General features: G+C 36.2%; 3 protein-coding genes across 4 annotated transcripts; all 3 read left to right on the top strand.

Annotated features, from left to right (window-relative positions):
- The first annotated feature begins 207 nt into the window (after positions 1 to 207).
- LOC141619828 (protein PSK SIMULATOR 1-like) lies at positions 208 to 8,191 on the top strand. Of its 2 annotated transcripts, none has more exons than XM_074436851.1 (13): positions 208 to 556; positions 1,164 to 1,558; positions 2,966 to 3,291; positions 3,591 to 3,683; positions 3,768 to 3,858; positions 4,010 to 4,079; positions 4,789 to 4,886; positions 5,067 to 5,136; positions 5,923 to 6,038; positions 6,375 to 6,491; positions 6,921 to 6,997; positions 7,100 to 7,144; positions 7,245 to 8,191. In XM_074436851.1, the coding sequence occupies exons 2-13, from the start codon at positions 1,247 to 1,249 to the stop codon at positions 7,894 to 7,896; spliced, it is 2,067 nt and encodes a 688-aa protein (XP_074292952.1). In that variant the 5' UTR covers positions 208 to 556; positions 1,164 to 1,246; the 3' UTR covers positions 7,897 to 8,191. The 2 variants fall into 2 exon arrangements, with proteins under 2 accessions (XP_074292952.1, XP_074292951.1); XM_074436850.1 differs by having other exon boundaries at positions 1,105 to 1,558.
- Positions 8,192 to 9,203: 1,012 nt separating this feature from the next.
- LOC141621101 (cation/H(+) antiporter 14-like) lies at positions 9,204 to 13,293 on the top strand. The gene is made up of 3 exons (XM_074437808.1): positions 9,204 to 9,952; positions 10,459 to 11,472; positions 12,085 to 13,293. Exons 1-3 carry the CDS (start codon positions 9,731 to 9,733, stop codon positions 13,291 to 13,293), a joined length of 2,445 nt encoding a protein of 814 aa, XP_074293909.1. The 5' UTR covers positions 9,204 to 9,730.
- A 2,277-nt stretch (positions 13,294 to 15,570) lies between these two features.
- Positions 15,571 to 22,541, top strand: LOC141619826 (uncharacterized). Its single transcript, XM_074436848.1, has 11 exons — positions 15,571 to 15,722; positions 16,318 to 16,528; positions 16,630 to 16,802; positions 18,785 to 19,203; positions 19,315 to 19,408; positions 19,606 to 19,937; positions 20,090 to 20,514; positions 20,599 to 20,680; positions 20,785 to 20,946; positions 21,401 to 21,489; positions 22,056 to 22,541. Exons 2-11 carry the CDS (start codon positions 16,416 to 16,418, stop codon positions 22,210 to 22,212), a joined length of 2,046 nt encoding a protein of 681 aa, XP_074292949.1. The 5' UTR covers positions 15,571 to 15,722; positions 16,318 to 16,415; the 3' UTR covers positions 22,213 to 22,541.
- Positions 22,542 to 22,808: the final 267 nt, after the last annotated feature.

The following is a 22,808-nucleotide window of genomic DNA, read 5'->3' as shown; positions in this document are numbered from 1 at the left end:
TTGAAAAAATTGATAAAATGGGTAGAGGATTAAGTAAAACAATGTGTTGGATCTAGCAATTGCGATATATTTATATTTCTCTTTTTTCTAGAAAAAGTTTGCAAGACTAAAAAATTTGTTATTTGCCTTCACATTTCATTGTCTCAACATAAATATTTTTCTAATATGACAAAAGTAGAGTGTGTAACACATTATTAAAAGGTAAAATAATTAGACCATTTAGACCAAACAACTCCAGTCAAACCCTGATACTCTTTTCAGCAGACAAATTTTGAAAAAAATACACAAATTGTTGGTGGAAAAGCATGCATTCTGCAAATATTGTTGAAATTATGCCTTAATTATGTCTTAATAATTTAGAAATTACTCTTATTCTTCCATTACTTTACTCTTTTGGCGCCTACTATCTCACTTTCAACTTAAGATCGATGTGAACAACCTTCTTTCTGTGTTCTCACCTTCTGCATAAAATTCAATCAAATTCAATCCCCTTTTCATATACTGTACTTTTCTGTGTATTTGATCTTCTGGGTTCTCTTATTTTATGCATTTTGAGGTAAATTTTCAAACTTTTTGTAAATCTATGTAAATTTTAGCATGTGGGTTTTGATTAGTTCATAATTTTGCTGAAGATTAGTGTTTCAACATGATTGATTGTTAGTTATATGATTTAATTTTGTGCAAGATCTAATCTTTATGCTATTTAATAAATGTATTGTCTTTTTTACCTAATTGGACCGTCTCACAGTGTGAGACCGTTGCATGCGATGATTACTGGATGTTGATATGCTGTCTTTATAACATAATCATTTGCTGTTATTAAACCTCAATCATTTGGGGTTTTAATCATATCTAATTTTAAATCATGGTTAAATAAGTATTGCACTATTGCATGTCATTTATTATAGGTGGAAAATGAAGCTGTTCCTTTAATCATATTACTCATTGTGTCTTAGTCATTTGTTTGCCTTTATATTAATTGCGAGGAGTATTCTAATCAAAGGTAAACTATTGATTTAGACGGAGGAAGTATGTACTTTTCATCTGATAGATGCTTAACTAATAGGCTGAAGTCTGAGTTTTACTGTGGTGTCTTTTGTGCAGTGTCTTACTGGTTTGATTCGTCGATGCGATACTGAATAATGAGAATCTTATCTACTTAGGGGAGTATACTACTAGAGGACTGAGGAGTAGGGATTTTCAAGGACATAAGCGAGTTTTGCGTACGCTTGTGTTAATTATACTAATGGGACTTCTATGTTCGAAGAGTTTTAATGGCGAAAAGATAAATATAGAGTTTAGCCCGCCTCTGACGAGCGAGGGTAGTTTGACATCTCGACAAACAGACTCGGGTTTAGAATCAAAGCCTGGAAGCATTGAAAATCATTCCTATGATGCTAGTGACCGACAAGTGGAGGAGCATTTCTCAAATTGTGTAGGCTCCAATGACAGAAAACACAGTGATCTTGATGATTTCTATGATGGAATTCCTCGTGTCCCAAAAGTGTTATCACACAAGTCAAGATCAGTGAGGTCTAGTCAAGCTGCAGTTGCAAAGGTTTGATGCTTGCTCATTGAAATTCTTTTTGCTCTATTAGCATTATAAGTTTTTAAATTGAGAGTTACTTGCTTGTTATGCCATTTGTCTGCTATCTTTGTCTGTTTCATTAGTTATTCTTTTTTTGCCAAATATTTCCAAAGGAGCCAAATGATAACTCATGTAAGGCGACCCCAAAATGATGATTCATGTTAGCAAACCCCAAACCCCAAACCCTTTTAGGATTATGGCTCTCTGTTGTATTTCAAAAGGAGCCTAAGATTCAGTGCTCTTTGGTTATGGCATTATGGGTAAGTGGGTATGATGGGAAGAAGCAATATTGCTCACTGAACTAGCCGTACTTCGTTTATTTGTGAAGTAGCAATTGTTTGATGCAATTCTCGATGTAATTTTCTTCATCAATCAAGTGTGATTGGGTAAGGTTGTTTACATCAGACTGGCGATTCCTATATGTACCTTTTTTTTTTTGCGTGGGCCCTTGATGCTCTGGGGCAATGTTGTTGTTATCATTGTTCACCAATTGATGCATTGTTATCAGACCATCACAGAGCAGTCCACGTTGATTAACTTGTTCCTTTTTCCTGTTTGTCTTGCTTCTGTGGGTTGGCTGGCAACTAAATCCATGTGTGCGAAGCTTATTTGCTGTCATATTTATATCTGTCTAATCAGCAAAAAGATGAAAATCTGATATAGCAATCTAAAATGTTGGACAAAAATGTGGGCAAACGTGCATTCTCACTGTAGAGCTGTTTTGTATGTAAACTTACCATAAAGAGGATGTTTGTTACCATTCAAGGAAGGAGTTGTTACTCAACTTGCCGCGACTAAGAAATTTTGGTTCTGGAAGAATTCAGATTATTGTAGCAATAAGCAGATGCTTATATTACATCCACCCTTCCAATGTCTTCTACTACTTTTTATATTCTTCTTGTGTCTCTTGCATTGGAATTTACTTGTTCTACACGTGCGAGTTCTCCACATTTCAATAATGTTAATCTGACATACATCCTACTTGTACCTGCCTCCTTGTGAACTTGGTGCTTCAATAGTTCAATGTAAAATACCATCTCTAGAACATGTGCATTTGCTCAGGTTTTTTTGAGCAAAACAGTTTTCCTCCTTTTTCTCATCTTCATTCACTTTGGATGCTGACTTGCTGAGGTAAGTTCGCCGCGGATTAGTAGGCCAACTAATGGAGTTAGGTTTATTCTTGCTTTTGCTGATTCTCTTTAACTATTGTGGCCTTGAAAGGGGTGATCTTCCGCAGTAGTGTATGGTCAAAACTCTTCAATTCTATGTGATTCTGTGTGTATATTTATTTTACTTTTGATGGTTCCCATTGGTTAATAGGTCTGTTTTAAAAAAAAAAAATTTAAACATCTTTATTAAGATTCTTCTATGTTGCAGGTTTCTGAAGTGAGCGTACGCCTGGGAAGGGCAGGTACCATGGGGTTTGAGAAGGCGGTGGAGGTTTTGGATGTGCTTGGGAGTAGCATGACTGATTTAAACTCAAGAAGTGGATTTGCATCTGGTGTTCTATCGAAAGGAACTAAAATATCAATTTTGGCTTTTGAAGTTGCGAATACCATTATGAAGGGGGTTTGCCTTATGAATTCCTTGTCAGAGTCACGCATAAGCCACTTGAAAGAAGTGGTTCTCCCTTCTGAAGCTGTTCAAAAACTAGTAACAAATGATTTGGATGTGCTTTTAAGGATTGTTGCTTGTGATAAGAGGTTGAATTCAGAATCTTTTACTCTTTGCAAAATACTTCCTCCGATTATTTGAAAGCATTCCAATGTAAAATTTTAGAAACACGACAAAATATAAAAAAATGGGTACATTAATACCCATTTTCCTTTTCTCCTACTCCTACGCGAGGGTAGAGTAAATGAATTGAGTATTTTTGAAATTTCATAAAAAGTAGCCTAAATAAATATTACATAAAACATGGATGGAAGCATTCAAAGAATTAAATTACGTCATTACGTGGATGTTTACTTTGTGTGCTTACAATCTTCACTTTCTTTGACAGGGAAGAATTAAGTTTATTTTCAGGAGAAGTCATACGATTTGGAAATCGCTGTAAAGATCCTCAGTGGCATAACTTAGACCGTTACTTTTTAAAGTAATACAACTACCATAAAGTTTAAATCACCATTTTGAGATGTTCTTTTCAACTTGTTTACTCATGTGTTATACTTTTGTTCAGACAAAGCAGGGAAGGTAGCCCTCATAAGCAGCTGAAGGAGGATGCGGAGTCAGTGACACAACAGTTAACTATTTTGGTTCAGCATACAGCAGTGAGTGCCATAACCCTTGTCTTTTTTCTTAAGGTCTCTTATAACCTTTTGCGCTTTGTAGGAAAAAAAGATTCTTCTTTCTCCCTTCTTTCCTTATTTTTGTAGTAATAAACTACTCTGTCTAAATCCCGATATTTTGTTTCTTCTGCAGGAACTTTACCATGAGTTACATGCCTTGCATAGATTTGAGCAAGATTACCAAAGCAAATGTAGTGTAGACTGTAAGTGGCACTCCTCTTCGTTTCTTAACTAGCTTAAAGTATCTCGTGAAATATGAATTTTAGTCAAGCACTTGGTGGATTCATTTTCTATGTAATATTGAATTTGGATTTGTTTACGTTTATAGTCAACTGAGAGACTCACTATTCGTTAACTTTGAAATACGTTTAACCACAATATTCCTCTTCCTCAAAGGCCTCACCTATGGCGTGGTAAGGTTTTAGGATGCGCTCAACCTCACCTCTATGTTAGGAATCTGAGAGAGGTTGATTCCAGATTATTCATGGTGAAAATTGCCTGTAGAGTGCGCCAATCACAGCTAATTTGCATTATAAGAGCTTGTGTAGTTTTATTTAGTGAGCCATTTTGGTTTACTCTATTATACTGTAGACCCAAAGAAGGTTATATCTTTGGTTTCACTAGAAATGGATTTTTTTTCTCCTTTGGAAACAATAGAATAAAGCAAAATGGCACCAAGTTGTATCAGGGTTTCTTATGTCGTGAATCACAAGTCAGTCGATGCAATTGCAAGCACAGTTTTCATTATGGGCATTCGAAAACATACTCGCTGTGTTTCAATGCAGGGATAAGGCTATATGCGTCGGACCCTACTCCGTCATAAGGATTGGGGTATTGTTATTGTAATTAAGTTTTGCATTGTTAACTGCGGAACTCCGTATTTCCATAATAAAACTTCTCTTTTCTGCATAGCTGGCAGCAATGCGGTTTTACGGGAAGAACTTAAAAAGCAGAAGAAACTAGTCATGAAACTTAAAAAGAGATCACTTTGGAGCAGAAGTTTGGAAGAGGTATTTGTCTGCTACTAACTGCATATCAGTCCAAAAGTATTACGAACTTTGTCGACCTGGTTCTTTTTGTGTTTTGATTGTAGTGGCTTTTCCCTTCAATTTATGCGGAACCTTTAAATATAAAAGTGCCTGTTCAAGCAATTAGGAAATTGACTATTAGTAGTTTATTGTTTCTTTCAGATAATGGAGAAACTTGTCGATGTTGTCCTGTTTTTATACATGGAGATACACCAGAACTTCGGAAGTGATGGTAATCATGTTACTAACTTTATACTCTTCAAATTCTTATCCGTTGGTTTAAGTTTCAGTTTGTAATGTTTCCTCTTCATTCTAATTTGTCTGACCATCTTCTCCCATTCTTTGAAGGCATGAAGTACATTTATTAATCATCACCCCTCAAAGCGTGGGGGAAGACGTATACATTTTTGAAAAATGGATAAGGCGTGATCAGGCTTTATCTGATATAGAATTAACAGTTTTAGGAATTAGAACTATGAGTATCATTGACTATCATAGATTAAGAACTTCAGAAACTTCTAGCTGCTCTGCAGCAGTCCAGCCTCTCAAAGTGTTGTTTTTGAACCGTGAAGAAAACCCAACACCCACCGACATTTAAGACATCTTTTAAAAATTAAAAATTTCTAGTATGTTTCACAATCACCAAAGCTCTATTTTCATAATCATTGGGCGCATCGCTATTTGTCTCAAGTTCAAGTTGAACACCTAATAATTAATCAAGGAACAGAAAAAAAGAGCCCAAGGGGTGTTTACTAGGCGCACCCGGGAGCATTTTCTAATTGCTACTAGTCTCTCAGGCTATGTGATATTTTGGTCGTAAATCCGTAATAGTCCATGAGGTAGTGAGACCAAATTTTACACGTTTCTTATGGATTGGTACAAATACAAAATAGTTTTGCACAGTTGCACACACCATTCTCCCTATTCTTACATAGTTGTGGTCTTTCTTTTCAATAAGTGCCGATAATATATATGGTACTTCAATGTTCTCTAAAATTTATGTGATGATATATTCTAGGGCAACTCGAAGATGCTAATGGACCGGATGAACACACTCTAAGCAATAACCAAAGGCTGGGACCTGCCGGCCTTGCTTTGCATTATGCGAACATTATTCTGCAAATAGATGGAATTGTGAGTAAATATGTTACCTCTTTTCAGATTATTATTCACCCCATTAAGTTCCACTTTTTCTGAACAATGCTCGTCCTCCGTTCTTCCTCTCATGTAATTTCACATTGCATAGCACTTCATTTCTTTGTTTGAATCCTTGGATATACAAAACGTCCATTTTCTCCCTTTTGTTCTTTGGTTGATTTAGTACACTAACCCTTTTTTTTCAAAACTGAACGCTTATAAAAAAATGCACCTGTTTAACGTGGAGATTCTGCCAACTTTTGTTCCCTCTTCCAATGGCAACACATACTATGTAAACTATTGCTGAACAAACTTATTTTCTTATGCTCACAGGTCGCTAGATCGAGTTCCATGCCTGCGAATGCTAGGGAGTCATTGTACCAAAGCCTACCACCAAGTATAAAATCATCTTTGCGCTCCAAGCTGCAATCATTTCATGTCAAAGAAGAGGTATTTACGAACCTGCTACTATCCACTGTCTTGTCTCTGTACAGTAGTTTTTTGCCTCCGATCCTGAGCCTTCCCTTACTTTTTTCAAAATCAAATGATCACGGAATGGGCGGAGTGGCTTTTATTCGTGATTTTGAAGCCCTTCACAAACATTCATGTTCAGTTAAAGCTCTGTCCAATCCTATAATGAATACAGTAGCTTAAGTGAGACTTGTTATGTTACGGAAAATGGGGAATTTGGACATGAAATAACCGTCATGAGTAAGAATTGCTTAAAGCTGAAATGCTTTTACAACCTAGACTCCTATCATGAGTAGTATATGACAGATTTCTTGTGTAGTTTAATTGAAACTCTTCAAATGAAGATGTAATGATATCGAAATAGTTTTGTTTGTCCAGTGTTTTTATGTTGACACTTCCGATTTACAGCTCACTATGGCGGAGATTAAAGCTGAAATGGAGAAAACACTGCAGTGGCTTGTTCCGATTGCTAGCAATACCGTCAAGTGAGCTCATCTTTAGATTAGTTTTTCTTTTTTTCTCCATAACAAAGGCTTCAGTCCTCTAATTGATTCTTTTTTCCAACATGGTTGCTAACTTGTTTTTAGGTCCCATCACGGATTTGGTTGGGTTGGCGAGTGGGCAAACTCCGGGTAAATCCGTCATTTTGAAAGAATGTCTTCTTTTTCTTCGAGTGGATATATTTTGTTTCATTTAGTATCTGCAACATTAAGCATTTTAAATTGGTTTCAGATTTGACGCGGGTGATACATCTGCTGAAAAGGCGGATTCTATCCGCATTGAGACACTTTATCATGCTGACAAGTTGAAGACTGAAGCTTACATTACTGATCAACTAGTCTGGCTTCACTGCTTGATTTCCCAATCAAGAATTGCAGCCATCGGTTTTTGCGTGAAGTCATTACCGAAAGTTCACCAAAGAAATCAGTCCGTAGAAGTCAAATCTTCCAGCGAACCATCCACTTCAGAGGGTCATGACACCGGTGCAATGAATCAGACATCAGGAATGCCCAATGGTCAGGATTCCGATTTGGTTACAGATACCTCTACGATATGTGGTGAATCGAGCATGAATCGGACTTCAGAAATGATCAATGGTCGGGATTTTAATTTTGTTACAGACACCTCTAAGATATGTGATGGATCGAGCATGAGCGTGGCCCATCCCCAACCCCAAGATTGCACAATGAATCAGACTTCAGGAATGATCAACAGTCAGGATTTCAGTTTTGTTACAGATACCTCTAAGATATGTGATGGATCGAGCATGAGCGAGGCGCCCCATCCCCAACCCCAAGATTGCGCTAACCCGATATCCATCGCTCCTCGCCTTCCTTCAGAGGAACAAGAGCTGAATGTTGATAGGGCTATTTATTCATGTTGACCGACTCATTCATGATTTATTACCCATTTGCACAATTTGGTGCTACAGCCTGCAGGCTGCAGGTGATCGCGTTATGTCTGAGTGGTCGAGTTGTATAATATTCCAGTTAGTGAATATATACATAGATCTTACCTTTTGCAGTATAGAGCCAGTATTTACTATTTAGCGATTCATTTGCTTGTCATATACTCGTGTATAAGTTTCTACGATCACACTGTTGCATTATGTCGAAAATCTGTAGGAAAGCTACCTTAGATGAAGTGCAGGTTCAATTTGGAGCATCAAAACTTACTTCGTATATGAAATCGTTTCATATGTGTGGCCAACTTATTAACCCTAAATAAATGAAAAATAACTGGGTTTAGGTTTGTTATGCATATAACACCGTCTCATATAAGAATAACAATATGATGTCCAAGATAGTTTACATACGCATTTTTTTCGTTTCATTGTAATGTATTCCTAGGAGCATAACAGAAAATATCAACGGAAATTTCCCATGGTATCCCTTAACTTTGTCAGATTTTCCATGGTACCCCCGCTTTTAAGAATCTACCCATGGTACCCTTGAGGTTCCATTTTTGTGCCGATGGTACGCCTTGATGTGATGGCCGTTAACGGAATGTTAAATTTTGATGACGTGGCAATAATTAGTAAATTAAAAATTAATAATAAATAACGAATAAAAATTTGAATAATTCCCATGGTACCCCTGAAATTTACACTTTTTCCCCAAATATTCTTACTTTTGTAAAAAAACAAAGTTTGACTGATTGTATCTCTTAGTTACGATTTCAAAAAGCTCCAATTTTTTTCCTACGTTGATCATCTTTACGAGATTTTCAATTTGAAAAAAAAAATCGCGTTTTTTTGATGTCTTAGACAGGTGCTACGGCTACTCAAAGTTTATTCGTTAAAGAAACTTTGATCGACTATAATTTTCGATCACTCATTCATAAAATGAACTTTTTGTTTCAAAAATAGTTGTCTTTCTGAGATCTACAATTTAGAAAATAAAAATCGCGGCTTTAGGAATTCTCGATTAAGAGATACAAGCAGTTAAAGTTATTTTGGAGAAAAATAGGGGTATTTCGGGAAAAAGTGCAAACCTCAGGGGTACCATGAAAATTATCGCTATTTATTATTAATTTTTAATTTACTTATTATTGTCACATCATCAAAATTTAACTTTTGTTAACGGCCGTTGCATTAAGGGCACCCTGGGTACGAAAATAAAACCTCAAGGGTACTATGAGTAGATTCTTAAAAGTAGGGGTATCATGGGAAAACTGACAAAATTGAGGGGTACCATGAGAAATTTCTGAAATATCATTTAAATGTATTTATTTTGTTTCGGTTGAAAGAGGGTTAAGTTTGTACGATGACTGAATTCATATTGTGATTCGATCATAATTTGAACTCGATCCATATAACACGTTAACTCTTTCGCCATGCAGTGTCGACTGTCGACGACTCTTTAACTTTTAGTGGCACATAACCTCACATATATATTTGCCTGTATTTTCTCAACCTTACAAGATTTAGCTAAAAATAATATCTTGCTTCTCAACCATATAAATAAGTATATGCTTACATATTTGAGTGATAATATTCTAGTTTTGCCTACTTCATCGCTACACCATAAAAACTCTTTTCATTGAAAAAAATTCAAATTTTCTTCGATACTCTCTCAATTAACTTTTGTTTAATTTTTATTTTAATTTCTACTCGAAAAACATATATATTTAAACACAAAAATTACCAATTTTAATTGCGAAAATTCTTGATGAAGCCAAAATCATTAATCATTAATATTACTATTATTAAGTAAAATATGAATGCAGAAAATTCAATTTGGAATAGAGGATTAGTGGGAGATACACCTTTAGTATGCCAATATAAAGATTTAGATAGCTCTGTTATCTCTAATAAACATGACCCTTCTCAAAACACATCAATGATATTGATTTATTTTATTCTTATTTTCCTTATTACAAGAGCCACTCATGCACTTTTGAGACTTCTTCAACAAAATTTGCTCACTGCTCAAATACTTGTAAGTTCCTAATTCATTTCATTAATTGATAAAAATAAGATATGAATATATATCGGGGCTGTTAGGTGTTGGGCTTGGTGATACTGATTCTCGATATTATCCTTTTTCATATGCATTTTGTTTGTAATAATTACAGAGTATTATGCATGTTTTCTTCATAACATAAAATAATTTATATCCTTATTATACACACGTAAAAAAATATGAAAATTTAACAATTTATAAAAAAAAAAAAACAATATGATTTTTTAATTATATGAGAGGTCATCTTAGTTTCTATATCTATGCATTGAAAATTTTAGGACTTAGACTATATTACCTACGGGATTATGTAAACAATTTTCTCCATTCTGAATTAATCGAAATTAGTATTTTGTTATTTGACAACAAAACAATATGATTTTACATGAAAACCTAATGACCACTTAAACTTTATTTTACAAATTTATGAATTAAATTTTATATCATTGAATATTTTGACTAATTTTAATATTTTTGAAATGCAGGCTGGCATTCTTATTGGTCCATCATTTTTAACTCGAAATCCAGCAGTGTATGATAAATTATTTCCCCCAGGAGGAACAGTAATTCTCAAAACATTTGGATATTTTGGTGTAATAATTCACCTTTTTGGTTTAGGAGTAAATGCAAATACCACAATGATTAAAAATGTGGATAAAAAAGTTATAATAATAGGTCTTACAAGTTTTTTCTCTGGGGTAAGTGCTAGTTTTTTAACCCTACACATATTAACAAAAATTAATAGTAAATTTTTTGACAAAAATCCCATTTTAGGAATTCCAATTCTTGTATCATTAAACTCAAATTCACCATTTATAGTAATGACCGCGGTTCTTATAGAATTAAAAATGATTAATTCCGATTTAGGAAAATTAGTATCATCAATTTCTATAGTTTGTGACTTATGTGGATGGTTAATAGCAGGATTTATGAGTACAATTTCAAAATCCATACAAAATAAAAATGGTGAAGAAGCAATTACTATAATTTTATGTATAATAGCATATTATTCAACTATTTTTTTTATCCTTAGACCATTAGTCATATATATAGCAAAACAAACTCCTAAGGGTAAACCAATGAATGAAGGGAATTTTTTCATAATATTAACTTTAGTATTAGTTGTCGCGCTTACCGGAGATGTAATTGGACAGAGTTCGGGTTTAGCAGCATTTATATTCGGGTTAGCATTACCCGATGGACCGCCGCTAGGGATGACATTAATAGACAAGTTTGATACTATTAGTACAGGTTTATTACTACCTATTTTTTGTACTGTGAGTGGATTAAGGACAAATTTCCATAGTTTAACAAAAACATCATCTCTTTATTTTGGATCAATTATTTTGATGGGTTATCTTGGAAAGTTTTTGGGTACTTTATTGTCAAGCATGGTGATTGGGAAGATTTCTCTTAATACAGCTATTTCAGTTTCTCTTGTGTTATGTTGTAAAGGAGTTGTTGAGCTTTCTGCATATGGGATGTTCAAGGATTCTAAGGTAAAAAAAGCATATCAAATTCTTCTTTATTTTATTTTTTATTTTTTTTGATGACAAGGGGGTTGAGTCATCCCGGGCCCATGCATTCCCGCACCACCACATGGATCATGTAAACCACTCCCTTCGGGGGCTGCAGTGGCCAAGTGATCATCGCCCCAGCTGGTAGTCGAACCTGGGACCTCTCAACTCCTGCATTTCTGCAAGCTTCAAGGTTTAACCCAGCTACCACTGGACTAACACCACTTGGTTTCCTTTCATATGTTCTTTGCGGTGGTTATTTTAAAATTGTCTTTTGTATTGCTAACACAAGGATAAAACTGCATACATCTGATCCTCTATCTCCCAATTTGCGAGAGCTGTTAAGGCAGTGGGACAATATTGTTGTTATGCTCTTAATAAGTGATCATAACATAAGCATATGTAGACAATAATTTACGGGTTTCAAACCCTGGTCATTAGGACAGGCCAACAGAGGCGGTTGTCCTTAGACATTCAATCTTAAAAGACTTTTAGTTAATTTTTTTCATTTTTTTTTCTTAGTAACACCGCTCAGTGACTTTACCAGCATATATAGTTCATGCGAAATGGCTAATAAATTTCCGATGATTGCAGTTATTGACGGAGGAGGTATTCAGTCTAGCAATCTTGATAATGCTAGTAGTAACAGGAGTATCAATACCAATTGTGAAGTATTTATATGATCCATCATCAAAATATATGTCTACAAGAAGGCAAACAATTGGAAATTCAGGTTATCTTGGAGTTATAAGGATATTAGTTTGCATATATAAAGAAGACAATGTTGCACCTATGATACAACTTCTTCAAGTTGCAAAACCTAGAAAAGAAACTCCTTTACAAGTGTTAGTTCTTCAACTTTGTGAACTTGTTGGTAGTAAGCAAGCTATACTTGCACCATATGATCCACATGACACTAACTCGAGTCATATAGTTAGTGCTTTCAAAAGACTTGAGAAGGAAAAAAATGATAATTTGAGGACACAACATTTCACTTCAACTTCTCCATACTCAAGCATGCATGATGATATATGTTCTCTTGCATTTGATAGAGGGATAAATGTTATAATCCTACCATTTCACCAAAATCACGGGTTTGACAAGACGTTAACAGCAGGGTCCAGTATTCGGAATGTTAATCGTCGAGTCATGAGGAAAGCTCCTTGTTCCGTAGGAGTATTAATCGACAAGAAAAGTTTCAATATGTCGACGTTCTATTCTATTGTTGTTCTATTCCTAGGTGGCAATGACGACCATGAAACCCTGGCATATAGCAGACGTATGGTAGAGGATTCGAGTATTAACCTAACCGTCATGCGGATTAAATCATCGTCATACGAAGAAATCTATGATGAAGAGGTTGATGAGTACATCATCAATGATTTTCTAGCAAGTACTAGAAATAAAAGTAATGTGATATTTAAGCAAACAATTGTAGAGGATGGTGTTGGAACAATACAAATAATTAGATCAATTGAAGAACATGTTGATTTAGTGTTAGTGGGCCGGTATCATGACCCAAAAATGTTAGCAATAACTGGGCTTATGGATTGGAGTCAATGGCCTGAACTTGGTGCAATTGGTGCAATGCTTACTACTTGGGATTTTCAATTTTCTGTATTAGTTATACAACAACAACAAGAACAAATACAAGAGAAATTAGTTTGTAGCAGACAAAGTTCTACTAATTCATTAATTTCTGTTGATGATAATCACAGTATGTCTAGTATGTCAACTAGGGATGATTATTTCATTGTACAAGATAGTAAACCCTTTCAATATTTCAAGATGTCACAAACTTGAGAGTAGATTTGTTAGAGTTTTGCAAAGATTGTAAATAGTTATTTTTAGAAGATAGATTTTTAGCAATAAGTGTAGTTTTTTTTAGCAATTTAATGGTAATTTTAAGTTTTGCCACATTGTTTTATTGATGCATAAACATAATGATTATTAACCTTTGTTTCATTAAACCAGCTATCATATACTCCCTCCATTCATATCCAAATACACCATTCTCCCAAGAGGGCATCATTTCCTTCCTTGTTAGGTTGGTTCACGCACGAGCAAACAAGCACCAGCCGCAACAGCGGAAAACTATGACCAACACATAAAAGGATAAAATGTGGTTTTAGGCACCTACTTGATTTAAGGTTCCCTGCCTTATTTTAAGAAAGTACCGAGCAGACAAACCGAGACTTTTTCATTTGTCTAATGACGGAAACCTTGACCTCGAATAGGTCTTCGGGGACAATGGGCGAATGCCCGATCCAGCAATATCGCGTGAGTGAAGAAGAGACAAATACCCTCCTTTTGAGAAAGATAAGCTTCTCAATCAAAGCTTTAAGATTGCTGGGGAGTCAACTTACTGTGCTCCGGGCGGTGCCAAATTAAACCAGCCTTTTCCTAGCTCGAAAGCAATTCCCTTTTTAAAATGATTCGGTTTGGCTCGAAAGTCATGCTTTAGCTTGCCTCCTTTTTTTTTAAAGGACTCCTTATCCCTAATCAATCCTAAGCCCCAAGCCCATTTCATTTTACCCCAAACATGTTTTTGACACTATTTATGCAATTCATAAGCGGGGTCTGCGGGGAGATAATCATGTGGGATCTTATTTGATTCGGCTTTGTAAATACAGTAAGAATACGAAACTTTTATAATGTAAAACTGAAGATATTTACGATACAAGTTATACATTGACAAACGTGTAAAAAGGAAATGGTGTATTTGGATATGAATAGAGAAAGTATCTATTTCAAGGTCAAAAATGTATTTTAATTTAAAAGTCGATGGTCACTAGTTGTTTGAGGTTGTCAAAACAACAATACCGATTTAAAACACAGAAGGGTGTATAGTTGTAATATTGTCCATAAATAATTTAGGTTATTAAAAATTTGACAAAATTCAAAATAGTACTTCTAATGGTTGACATTTGACCATTGATGTCAAATTTTATAACTTCTGTGATCTGTGGTAGACATGCCAAAACTTACCTGAACCATACCTTATTTGCCTTTAATCTAGCCCGAACGTTTATTACCGCATCCTAACCATAAACCCTAACAAACTCCATAACAGTCGCCTTCCCGTGGCCCTTTGTCTCCTTCCCCACTCCGACTTAAGATGGACTGCCTTTTATCTTTGGTGTTGTACAATCTCGATGACACTTAACTACGAATACGGATCAACATGGCCGTTACTAGCTCGAACCCGCAATGCCCCGCTCAACACTAAACCTGATTACCTGTTTATCAAGTCCACTTTACCACAAACTCTTAAAATTAGATATTGGGGGCGTTTGGTTGGGGGGAATAAGGAAAGGGAAAGAGAATAAAAATGGTTGATTCCTTTTGTTGTTGTTTGTTTGACACAAAGAAAGGGTAACACATACCCCCCTTACCCCCAAAACCATTCTCATCCTTACCCCTCCCCCCTTGGGTAAGCCCATAACCCCACAATCCCTTCTTCCCCCTACTCCCTATTTTCAGTTTTCACCACTCCCACCAACACCCACCACACCCTCTCACACCGTCAACCACTGCCACCTACACCCACCACACCGACACAACCACTACCAGGGACGCCGACACAACCACCACCAGCGACGCCGCCTGTCCACGCTACCCCATATCCTCAACCACTAAATACCACACCAACACCTTCAGTAACTCTCCCACCCCACCAACCACCACCAACACCTTCCTCGGCCACACCACTGCAACCGCCCGACGCCGGCCACACCAGATAATGGTGGCATGTGGTGGGTAATGGTGGTGGAGGTGGTGGATGTTGTCTTTTAATTCCCTTTTCCTCTAATTGTCAACCAAACAACCAAATATAATATGGCTGATCCCATTCATTTCCTCTCTTACCCTTTCTTGATTTCATTCTCTTACCCTTTCCAAAAAACAAAACTAAAATAAAAATTTACCCATAACAATACCATTTCTAATCACTATTTTCAACATCTACAAACATAATAAAATACAATATTTTATTCTTCCAAGAATGATGGAAAAACACCAAACATATTTATTTCACCAAAAAACCCAAAAAAAAAAAAAACAAAAAAAAAAAAGACACTAGTACAACTTAATATACTTGACCGCCAAACAAACAACTCCCTACAATTGCTCCCTCTCTAGTCTCTCCCTTCCCTTCTTCTCCTTCACTCTTTCTCTCTCTATTTCCTTCACATTTGTCCTCTCTACATTGCTCCTTAACTCTCCTACATTCTGTATGTCTCTTCTCTACCTTCTTATTTCTAATTATTTCCATGTTTTTCTCCTTTTAATGCACTTTAAAATCATCTTTTTATGGCGGGAATCTGTTAATATATGACGTTTGTATTGTTTTTTCAATTTCTTTGCATAAAGATTGAATCTTGCGTTGTGTTTTGTGTTTTTGAGATGAACCCAGATGATAGTTTAGTTAGTTTGATTCAAAGCTGTGATTAATTTTGTGATTGTATTGTGTTTTTGTGATTTTCGGCTGGTGATTGTTGTTGGGTATATGTCTTTTTTTTTTTTTAGGGTTTGTGGTTTTTCGGGGATGAAATTGTTGATGGGTTGTGTCGGTTTTCGCGGGTGATTGTAATTTGTTGATGGGTAATGCTTGATTTGTGCTGGTTATGGGTTGATTTTCTTGGGTTAGTGTAGGTATTGGAGGTTCATCTAGGGTTTCTGTACTGCATGTACATATACATTGTTTTTTAATTTGATCTAGATCCTAGGTTTGCTTTGTGTTGGTGTTGTGTGAGCCGGAAACGCGCAGTTTGCCTCTAGTATTGGTAGAATTAGAGTCTAATTTTGTTGAATTTCGTTGTTCTGAAGGTGTCCTAGGGTTCCAATTAACCTGCATTGAGTATTTCTAATTGGTGGATCTCCAAAGAGCTCAGTGGTAAATTGTTGGTTTTCTGAGCACGTTGAATATGCCATTGCTGAAACGGAAGCCATTCTCATTGTTGGAACCTCCAAATGATTTGGAGCCTCGTGAGCTTGTGTTTCAGATCAGGTTCACAAAGGAGATTTTCCGCGATTATCAGTATCCTTCACTTTGTATATTAACTAAATTAATAGTTTGTCTGTAGTTCTTTTCTTTTGCATGTTTTCTCCTCCCATTTTGGATTCCTTAATTTTAATCAGAGCGTACTTGAAGCGCATTAACTTGTATCGTCAAAGAGTATGGACATGTAAAGTAACTCTGAAGGGCAATTTGACATATGAAGAGGCTTTAGTCTCCGAGCAACGCGCGTCAGAGAAAGTTCAAAACCTTCCTGAGGAGCTGATCGCCCCTATCTTACGAATTATTCAATATAGTAAGAGCTCCTGAGAACTCTTTTTTGTGCTATCCATGTACTAAATCTATAGTCTGCTGATTTAGATGTTCTTAGTATATACAGGGATTTTGCTTCTCCTTGTGCATATGTTTTTATTCTTATATACAAACCTTTTAGATAATCATAGCTTAGGATGGCATAGTGTCATAGTGGCGTACTGGCATGGATAGTACCAAGTGATCGAGCCATAATAGACAGTTTTCTCATTTAGAAAATGTAGCTGCTACGGAATCCCAACCATGAAAAACATTGTCATATGATCTTCAATCACGGTCGTTTTCAAGTTTTTGAGTGATCATTAAAAGTTATGTATTTCTTATTATATCCTTTCTGCTCTTTGTTTGAAGGCAACTTCATCTTTTATACCCTATCTCTTTCTCTCTTTCCTCCTCCAAACTTTTTCTCTCTGAATATCTCAGTACCTGGTTAATTTTTTAAATGACAAGATCCTAGAGAGTGTCTCCGAAACTGGAGGATCTGTGAGCAAGGAATGCGCCTCTTTCCTCTACATAGATATCAATCATTTCACATGATTATTAAGCTGAAATTTTCACTTTGGTGTGAACCTTCGGGTAGCATATTGATCTGTTAGTGAGTAGCATTTTAAAACATATGACTACTCTAGGTTCTTATACCCTTGAATTTGTAGGTTTGCTCTATGCGTTTAAAGGTTACTGACTACAAGTACCAGCTATATAGTTCAAATTTTTCTCAATCTCTCGATTTACTTTCAGACTTTCAGTTCTATCCTGCCACTTCTTAATTCAGGCCCCATCTTCTCTGCCATTTGTTACCCTCATCATGAAATTGGCTAGTTTAGTTAGAAGTGTTCTGATTTGTGAACGTTAAAGCTTTTGTCTTAGTAGCGCTTTGCACTTGTGCAATTCGTTTGTAAGCAGGATAACTCATAAATTATTCTCTCCTTTTAACCAAAACAAGCTTTGGAAAACAGAGTGCGTGTTTTTCTTTTTTGCCGACTGGAGTCATTTTGTAAATTTACTGGTGTATTAAAAAGTGTCTTCTGGAGTACCTTTTCATACTGTCGTATTTGAAATTGGAGAGTCTCGGGTTTTCGGCCTTCTAGTCTGACATGTTTTATTTAATTGTTTCTTACAAGCTGATTTTGTTTAGAGATCAGTGCTTTCTGATTTGTGACTGAGTTCCATAGTCTTGTCCTCCAAAACCCCAAAACCATTGTTGAACAAACTTGAGATGAAAGAAGCTGAAGAACTAGAGCGGTTAAGATGTTCATTAAACTTATTTACAAGCTGCGCTTAGTTCAGGGGTCATCATGTACACTGCTGCAAATTTTGCATTGTCTGGACATTTGTTTGCAACTGAAAACAGTTAGCTATTAGCCTATTACACCCTCTGTTCAAGGCAATTCCTTATGTTTCACATATATTGAACAAGCGTATGAAATTTCCTTGAATGGAGGGAGTACTACTTTGCTAGAATTATAAATAATCTAATACATCAATAACAAAGTTGATTTAGCCATATACCATCAGATTAGTATGTATATTATAATAAAATTCATCTTAAAGTTGACTTGTCAGCACATTTGCATCATGTCATCTATGATGAAGAAATTAGGGTCATTTTAGTGCTTATATTTTGTTGGGGCAGGGTCTGTTAAATTATTGTTCTACACAGTTTTATTTGATGGGCTTATTTTTGCTTCTCTGTTGTCTTCCCCGTTTCTATTTGCCTTAGGCCTTAGTCACTTTTTCTCATTGGAGACAGAGGGCTACTATAATGATCAAAATTTTGAGCTAAACTTAGGTTGGTTAATATTAACACTATGTTGTACTGGATTAGATCTTTAAATTTGATGGGCTCTCCAGTAGTTCTGAGACTTCTGACTATTAAGGCAATCTAAGCTGTGGTTTATATACTAAACACTTGTTTTGGAGAAACTTATGCTGTCATGCTTTCTAAATTCTTTTTTTCTCATACAGGCATGCTACCATTGAGCGATTTGATTCCTAAAATCAAATCCGATCTGCAAGAAAACCTTGTTGAGGGTGTGGAACTGCAGAGTAAAAAGAATGGTGCTGTACATCCTTGTAAGATTGTTAAAGTTTTGGATCAGGAGGAAGGCAATAACCGGTATGAGGTGGCATGGCTTGATGACGATGCTAAAACGAATGGAAGCACAATCTTATGTGAAGATGATCTCATTCGTAAAAAACTTCCATTTGGTAGAGAGGTTCTAAAATCTTTTATCAGGGAATCAACCTATCGGAGTATTCCCTGGGTAATTCATAATAGTTTAGCAACGAAGTATGGAATTCCAACTGATCTTCCTGAAAATTTAAAGGACAAATTCTTCCTCGATGGATGTGTAGTCAGCAACAAAAAGAGGAAGAAGAATGAGGTACAGACTACAGAGTAGTAATGATTTGGTTATCCTCTGTCTTCGATTGCTGTTGCCTTTACTTAATATTGATCCGTTTTTGGGGTTTCCTTGATTATGAACTCTTTTTAGGGAACTCAAGATGTAAGTAATGGTAAAATCAAAAAGAGTAAATTGGAAAGAGGGGAATCTGATGGTCCAATCAGTGATGGCTCTGGGGAGAATGGTAAGCACTGGTAACTAGTGTATGTTCCTTTTGTGGGGTACTGAACTTCATTAAGGATTTTGTATATAGTCCGTTTCCTCTGTACTGTCTGTCTGTATGTCCTTTTCATCGTATTTCAGAAATTGGTACTGTGAACTATATGAAATATAGATGATTTGCTTCAGCGTTGTTTTCTTTTCTTATGGTTGTTTATGCAGGGGTCAAGTCTATCACATATCCAATTGATGACCTGTTAGTGCAGCCTGGTCCTGATGATCCAGTGTTCACGGATCGACCGTCCCCCTCTAGAGATTTCACCATTCAAATGGATTGTTATGGAGACCTTTTAATGGTTTGGGATTTTTGTTCATCTTTTGGTCGATTTCTGTACTTGTGGCCATACTCTCTTGAAGATTTGGAAAAGGCATTGTGTCACAAAGACAGCAATATTGCTCTTATTGTGGAAACACATGCGGCTCTTCTTCGAGTGCTTATAAAAGATGAGGGGGAGTATTATATTATTTGTGAGAAGAAGAAGCATAAGGCAAAGGTCAAAGATCTTTTGCCTTTTGAATCTTGTTTTTAGTCTTTTATGTTCTCAAATTCATTTTCCGTTGATTTGTTTCATTTCCTTTATTATTACGTTAGCTGACAGTGAGCTTTCTTACATCTCACTTATGCAATTTCCATTTTTTTTTTCAGATTACCGTAATTACATGGACGAATTATTTGTGTGACTTTATAGAAATGATTGACATTCCAGAACTAACAACTCATGTAGCAACCATCAAGCGGGGGCATTATGGTCTATTAGACCCTCCTGTTAAACTGAGAATCTTGAAGGAAATGGTTGACCATGCTGTTGCCACTGATCTTGTGAGGGAAAAGTTAGACGAGAATCTTGAACAACGGCATGCACTTGGTGCTGAAAAGAGAGGTGAAGCTTTAGAAGAAGGTAGGAAGAAGAGAGAGGCAAAGGCACGTCTCAAAGCTGTCACTGGAACCAATGGCACAGTGCTGGAAGATAGTTCAGGTCCTCCTGAGGACATCTCCAGCAATGGAGAAAGATTGGAGAATGGACATAGTGAGAAACTCTTACCCGATTCCAATCATTCACAAGAAAACGGGTTTGTGCTGCGTTCTTCTTTCACAATCAAATTTTAATACAGATTGACATTGTGATTACTGACAGTTAATTCGACATTTTATAGTGAGAGTGACCCAAAAAGCAGCGAACTGCTTGAGGAAACAAAGAAGCTTTTGGATGATCTGGAAAAAAGCAAAGATCAAAGAGTGCGTTTCCATAGTTTCTCGTTGCTGTTAATGGTTTTGATTTTTGATATCATAATGCCAAAATATGGATGTGAATAACACGTCTTTTTTTTTTTGTCTTGCAGAGAGAGTTTCTCGAGAAGGAATTGGAGAAACGAGTTATTCGTACAAATTCTTTGGGTAAAGATAGAGACTATAACAGATATTGGTTTTTTAGACGTGACGGGCGAATATTCATTGAGAGTTCTGACACTAAGCAGTGGGGCTTTTATAGCACCAAGGAAGAGGTACTCTTGTTTTGAAATTTCTCTCAGTAGATGTGTGCCTCCTTTGGAATCAAATGTTTCCAGCGAACACCCATTTTGATGTACCCTTTTATGTTAATTGGTTTCAAATCTATTCTCTCTGTTGCATATTATAAGTATCTCACATTTCGATTAAATAACTTCTCTCTTCAATGTCTCTCAAAATATTTGAGCAAATAGTATGAAACGAGTTAATTTCTGTGAAGTAATTTTACTTTTTACATGAGATACTTGTTTTTGTGGAGAACTCAATTGTTGGCGTGTTCTCGCAACTAGCAAGCATTGCCTTCTACTACTAAATTTGTGTTGGGACTTGTTTAAATGTCGAATGTTATGATGAACTTTTAACAGATAATAACACTGGGAGCGCACATGGATTGTTTTACCCCGGGCTTTTGTTTCAAGTTCTATAATTGAGTTTCTTTGTTTTCCACAGCTAGATGCGCTGATGGGTTCTTTGAATCCGAAGGGGGAGAGGGAGAGATCTCTTAAAAGGCAGCTTGATAAGCACTATATTAAAATAAGGTACACCCTTTGTTTACGTTAATTTGTCGATCTCAATTCTCATTTCTCAGGGCTAAGACGCCTAAGACATTGACATTGCCCTTCACTTCCATTAAATGCTTCGCCAACATTGTAAACATGATGATACTTTTCAGTATCATTGAATTCTCAGGGCGGAGCACGCACCCTGGTCGATCTTATCAATCATAGAACTCTTCCTATTTAGCACTCCTGAAAATTGTCCCTTATTTGTTGGAACTCTTCCTATTTAATTGTCCCATTCTGTCTTTCTAATGTCTTGATGATATGAGCGAAAATACCCACTGAAACCCAAAGCGGAATACAGATTTGAACGGAGATAGTCTTTTTTTTTTTTTTTTTTTTTTTGGCAGCTGTAAATAAAGATATACCTAACTAGTCATGGCCTCACAAGCGAGGCCATGCGCAATACCGGATGTTTCATTGATTTCCTGAGTTTTTAACTAATATTAGGCTCAAGCGGGTTAATGTCATATGGAGATAGATCCTCCACCGAGAGGGTTTCACATTAACTTCCACAATACTCACTCAGTTTTGCTGTATTGTAGCAAGGAGTTACAGAAGAGGTCCAAAGATATGGCCAACCAAATTGCCGAGGAAGATGCAGTTGTCAGAAGATCGACCAGGGTGCGTGCTCCGCCTAAGGATAACCCGGCCCTAGCTTTCCTTAAATATTCCAACAAGTGGAAAGCTCTGATGGATTAGGGCATACTTAGCAGACCGCACTCTAATGGAGGTGTATAAATGATTTTATGGCCTAGCTGCCTCGAAGTCTCTTTTTTCTTTCTTTCTATTCGTAGAGAACAGTAGATCGGATTAGGGGCTCTACGACCACCTCCATATTCGTTTTCGGACTGAAGAGAGTGCATGTGTTTACACAGGAGCAACAATTTTGTAGATGGCCGCGCTCATTATTTTCCTGAAAAGGAAATATTTCTTGTTCGTTGCTCTGACGTTTTAGTTAATTCTACTTTAGTGTCCCGTGTTTCACAAATTCCGATTTAAAAATTTGATGTTTGAGACTTTGAGCTGACCATAGTGTTTTATCTCATTAAAAGTAACAGTCGCTCTCTATAAAAGAAAACTATCTTAAACTCCGCAAATCATGAATGGTTAAGAAATGAGGTTATAAACAAATTATTTAGAGGTAAGTTCTCCTTTATATACAGACTTTTAAAGAAAGATTTTGTTTGTTTAAGTTGAATTATAAAGATTTTGTTAATATCGCATATGTATTTTACTTTTTTCACATACGCTTATAACGAATTTATCCTTGCCCCCCCCCCCCGAACCAGACGCCA

Source organism: Silene latifolia, chromosome X (genome assembly GCF_048544455.1).
Source record: "Silene latifolia isolate original U9 population chromosome X, ASM4854445v1, whole genome shotgun sequence".
NCBI classification, from domain to species: domain Eukaryota; kingdom Viridiplantae; phylum Streptophyta; class Magnoliopsida; order Caryophyllales; family Caryophyllaceae; genus Silene; species Silene latifolia.
The sequence above is the reverse complement of the archived record's forward strand: the minus strand, read 5'-3'. Positions and strand labels throughout refer to the sequence as shown.

Bases quoted from the DNA above. Each gene is read 5' to 3' on its own strand.
- LOC141619826 (XM_074436848.1), top strand. From the start codon at position 16,416: ATGCCATTGCTGAAACGGAAGCCATTCTCATTGTTGGAACCTCCAAAT. The intron at 19,204-19,314 runs GTACAGACTACA...AACTCTTTTTAG, and splicing joins AAAAGAGGAAGAAGAATGAG to GGAACTCAAGATGTAAGTAA. The intron at 20,681-20,784 runs GTGCGTTTCCAT...TTTGTCTTGCAG, and splicing joins AAAAAAGCAAAGATCAAAGA to AGAGAGTTTCTCGAGAAGGA.
- LOC141621101 (XM_074437808.1), top strand. From the start codon at position 9,731: ATGAATGCAGAAAATTCAATTTGGAATAGAGGATTAGTGGGAGATACA. The intron at 9,953-10,458 runs GTAAGTTCCTAA...TTTGAAATGCAG, and splicing joins TGCTCACTGCTCAAATACTT to GCTGGCATTCTTATTGGTCC. The intron at 11,473-12,084 runs GTAAAAAAAGCA...CGATGATTGCAG, and splicing joins GGATGTTCAAGGATTCTAAG to TTATTGACGGAGGAGGTATT.
- LOC141619828 (XM_074436851.1), top strand. From the start codon at position 1,247: ATGGGACTTCTATGTTCGAAGAGTTTTAATGGCGAAAAGATAAATATA. The intron at 3,684-3,767 runs GTAATACAACTA...ACTTTTGTTCAG, and splicing joins TTAGACCGTTACTTTTTAAA to ACAAAGCAGGGAAGGTAGCC. The intron at 6,039-6,374 runs GTGAGTAAATAT...TTATGCTCACAG, and splicing joins TTCTGCAAATAGATGGAATT to GTCGCTAGATCGAGTTCCAT.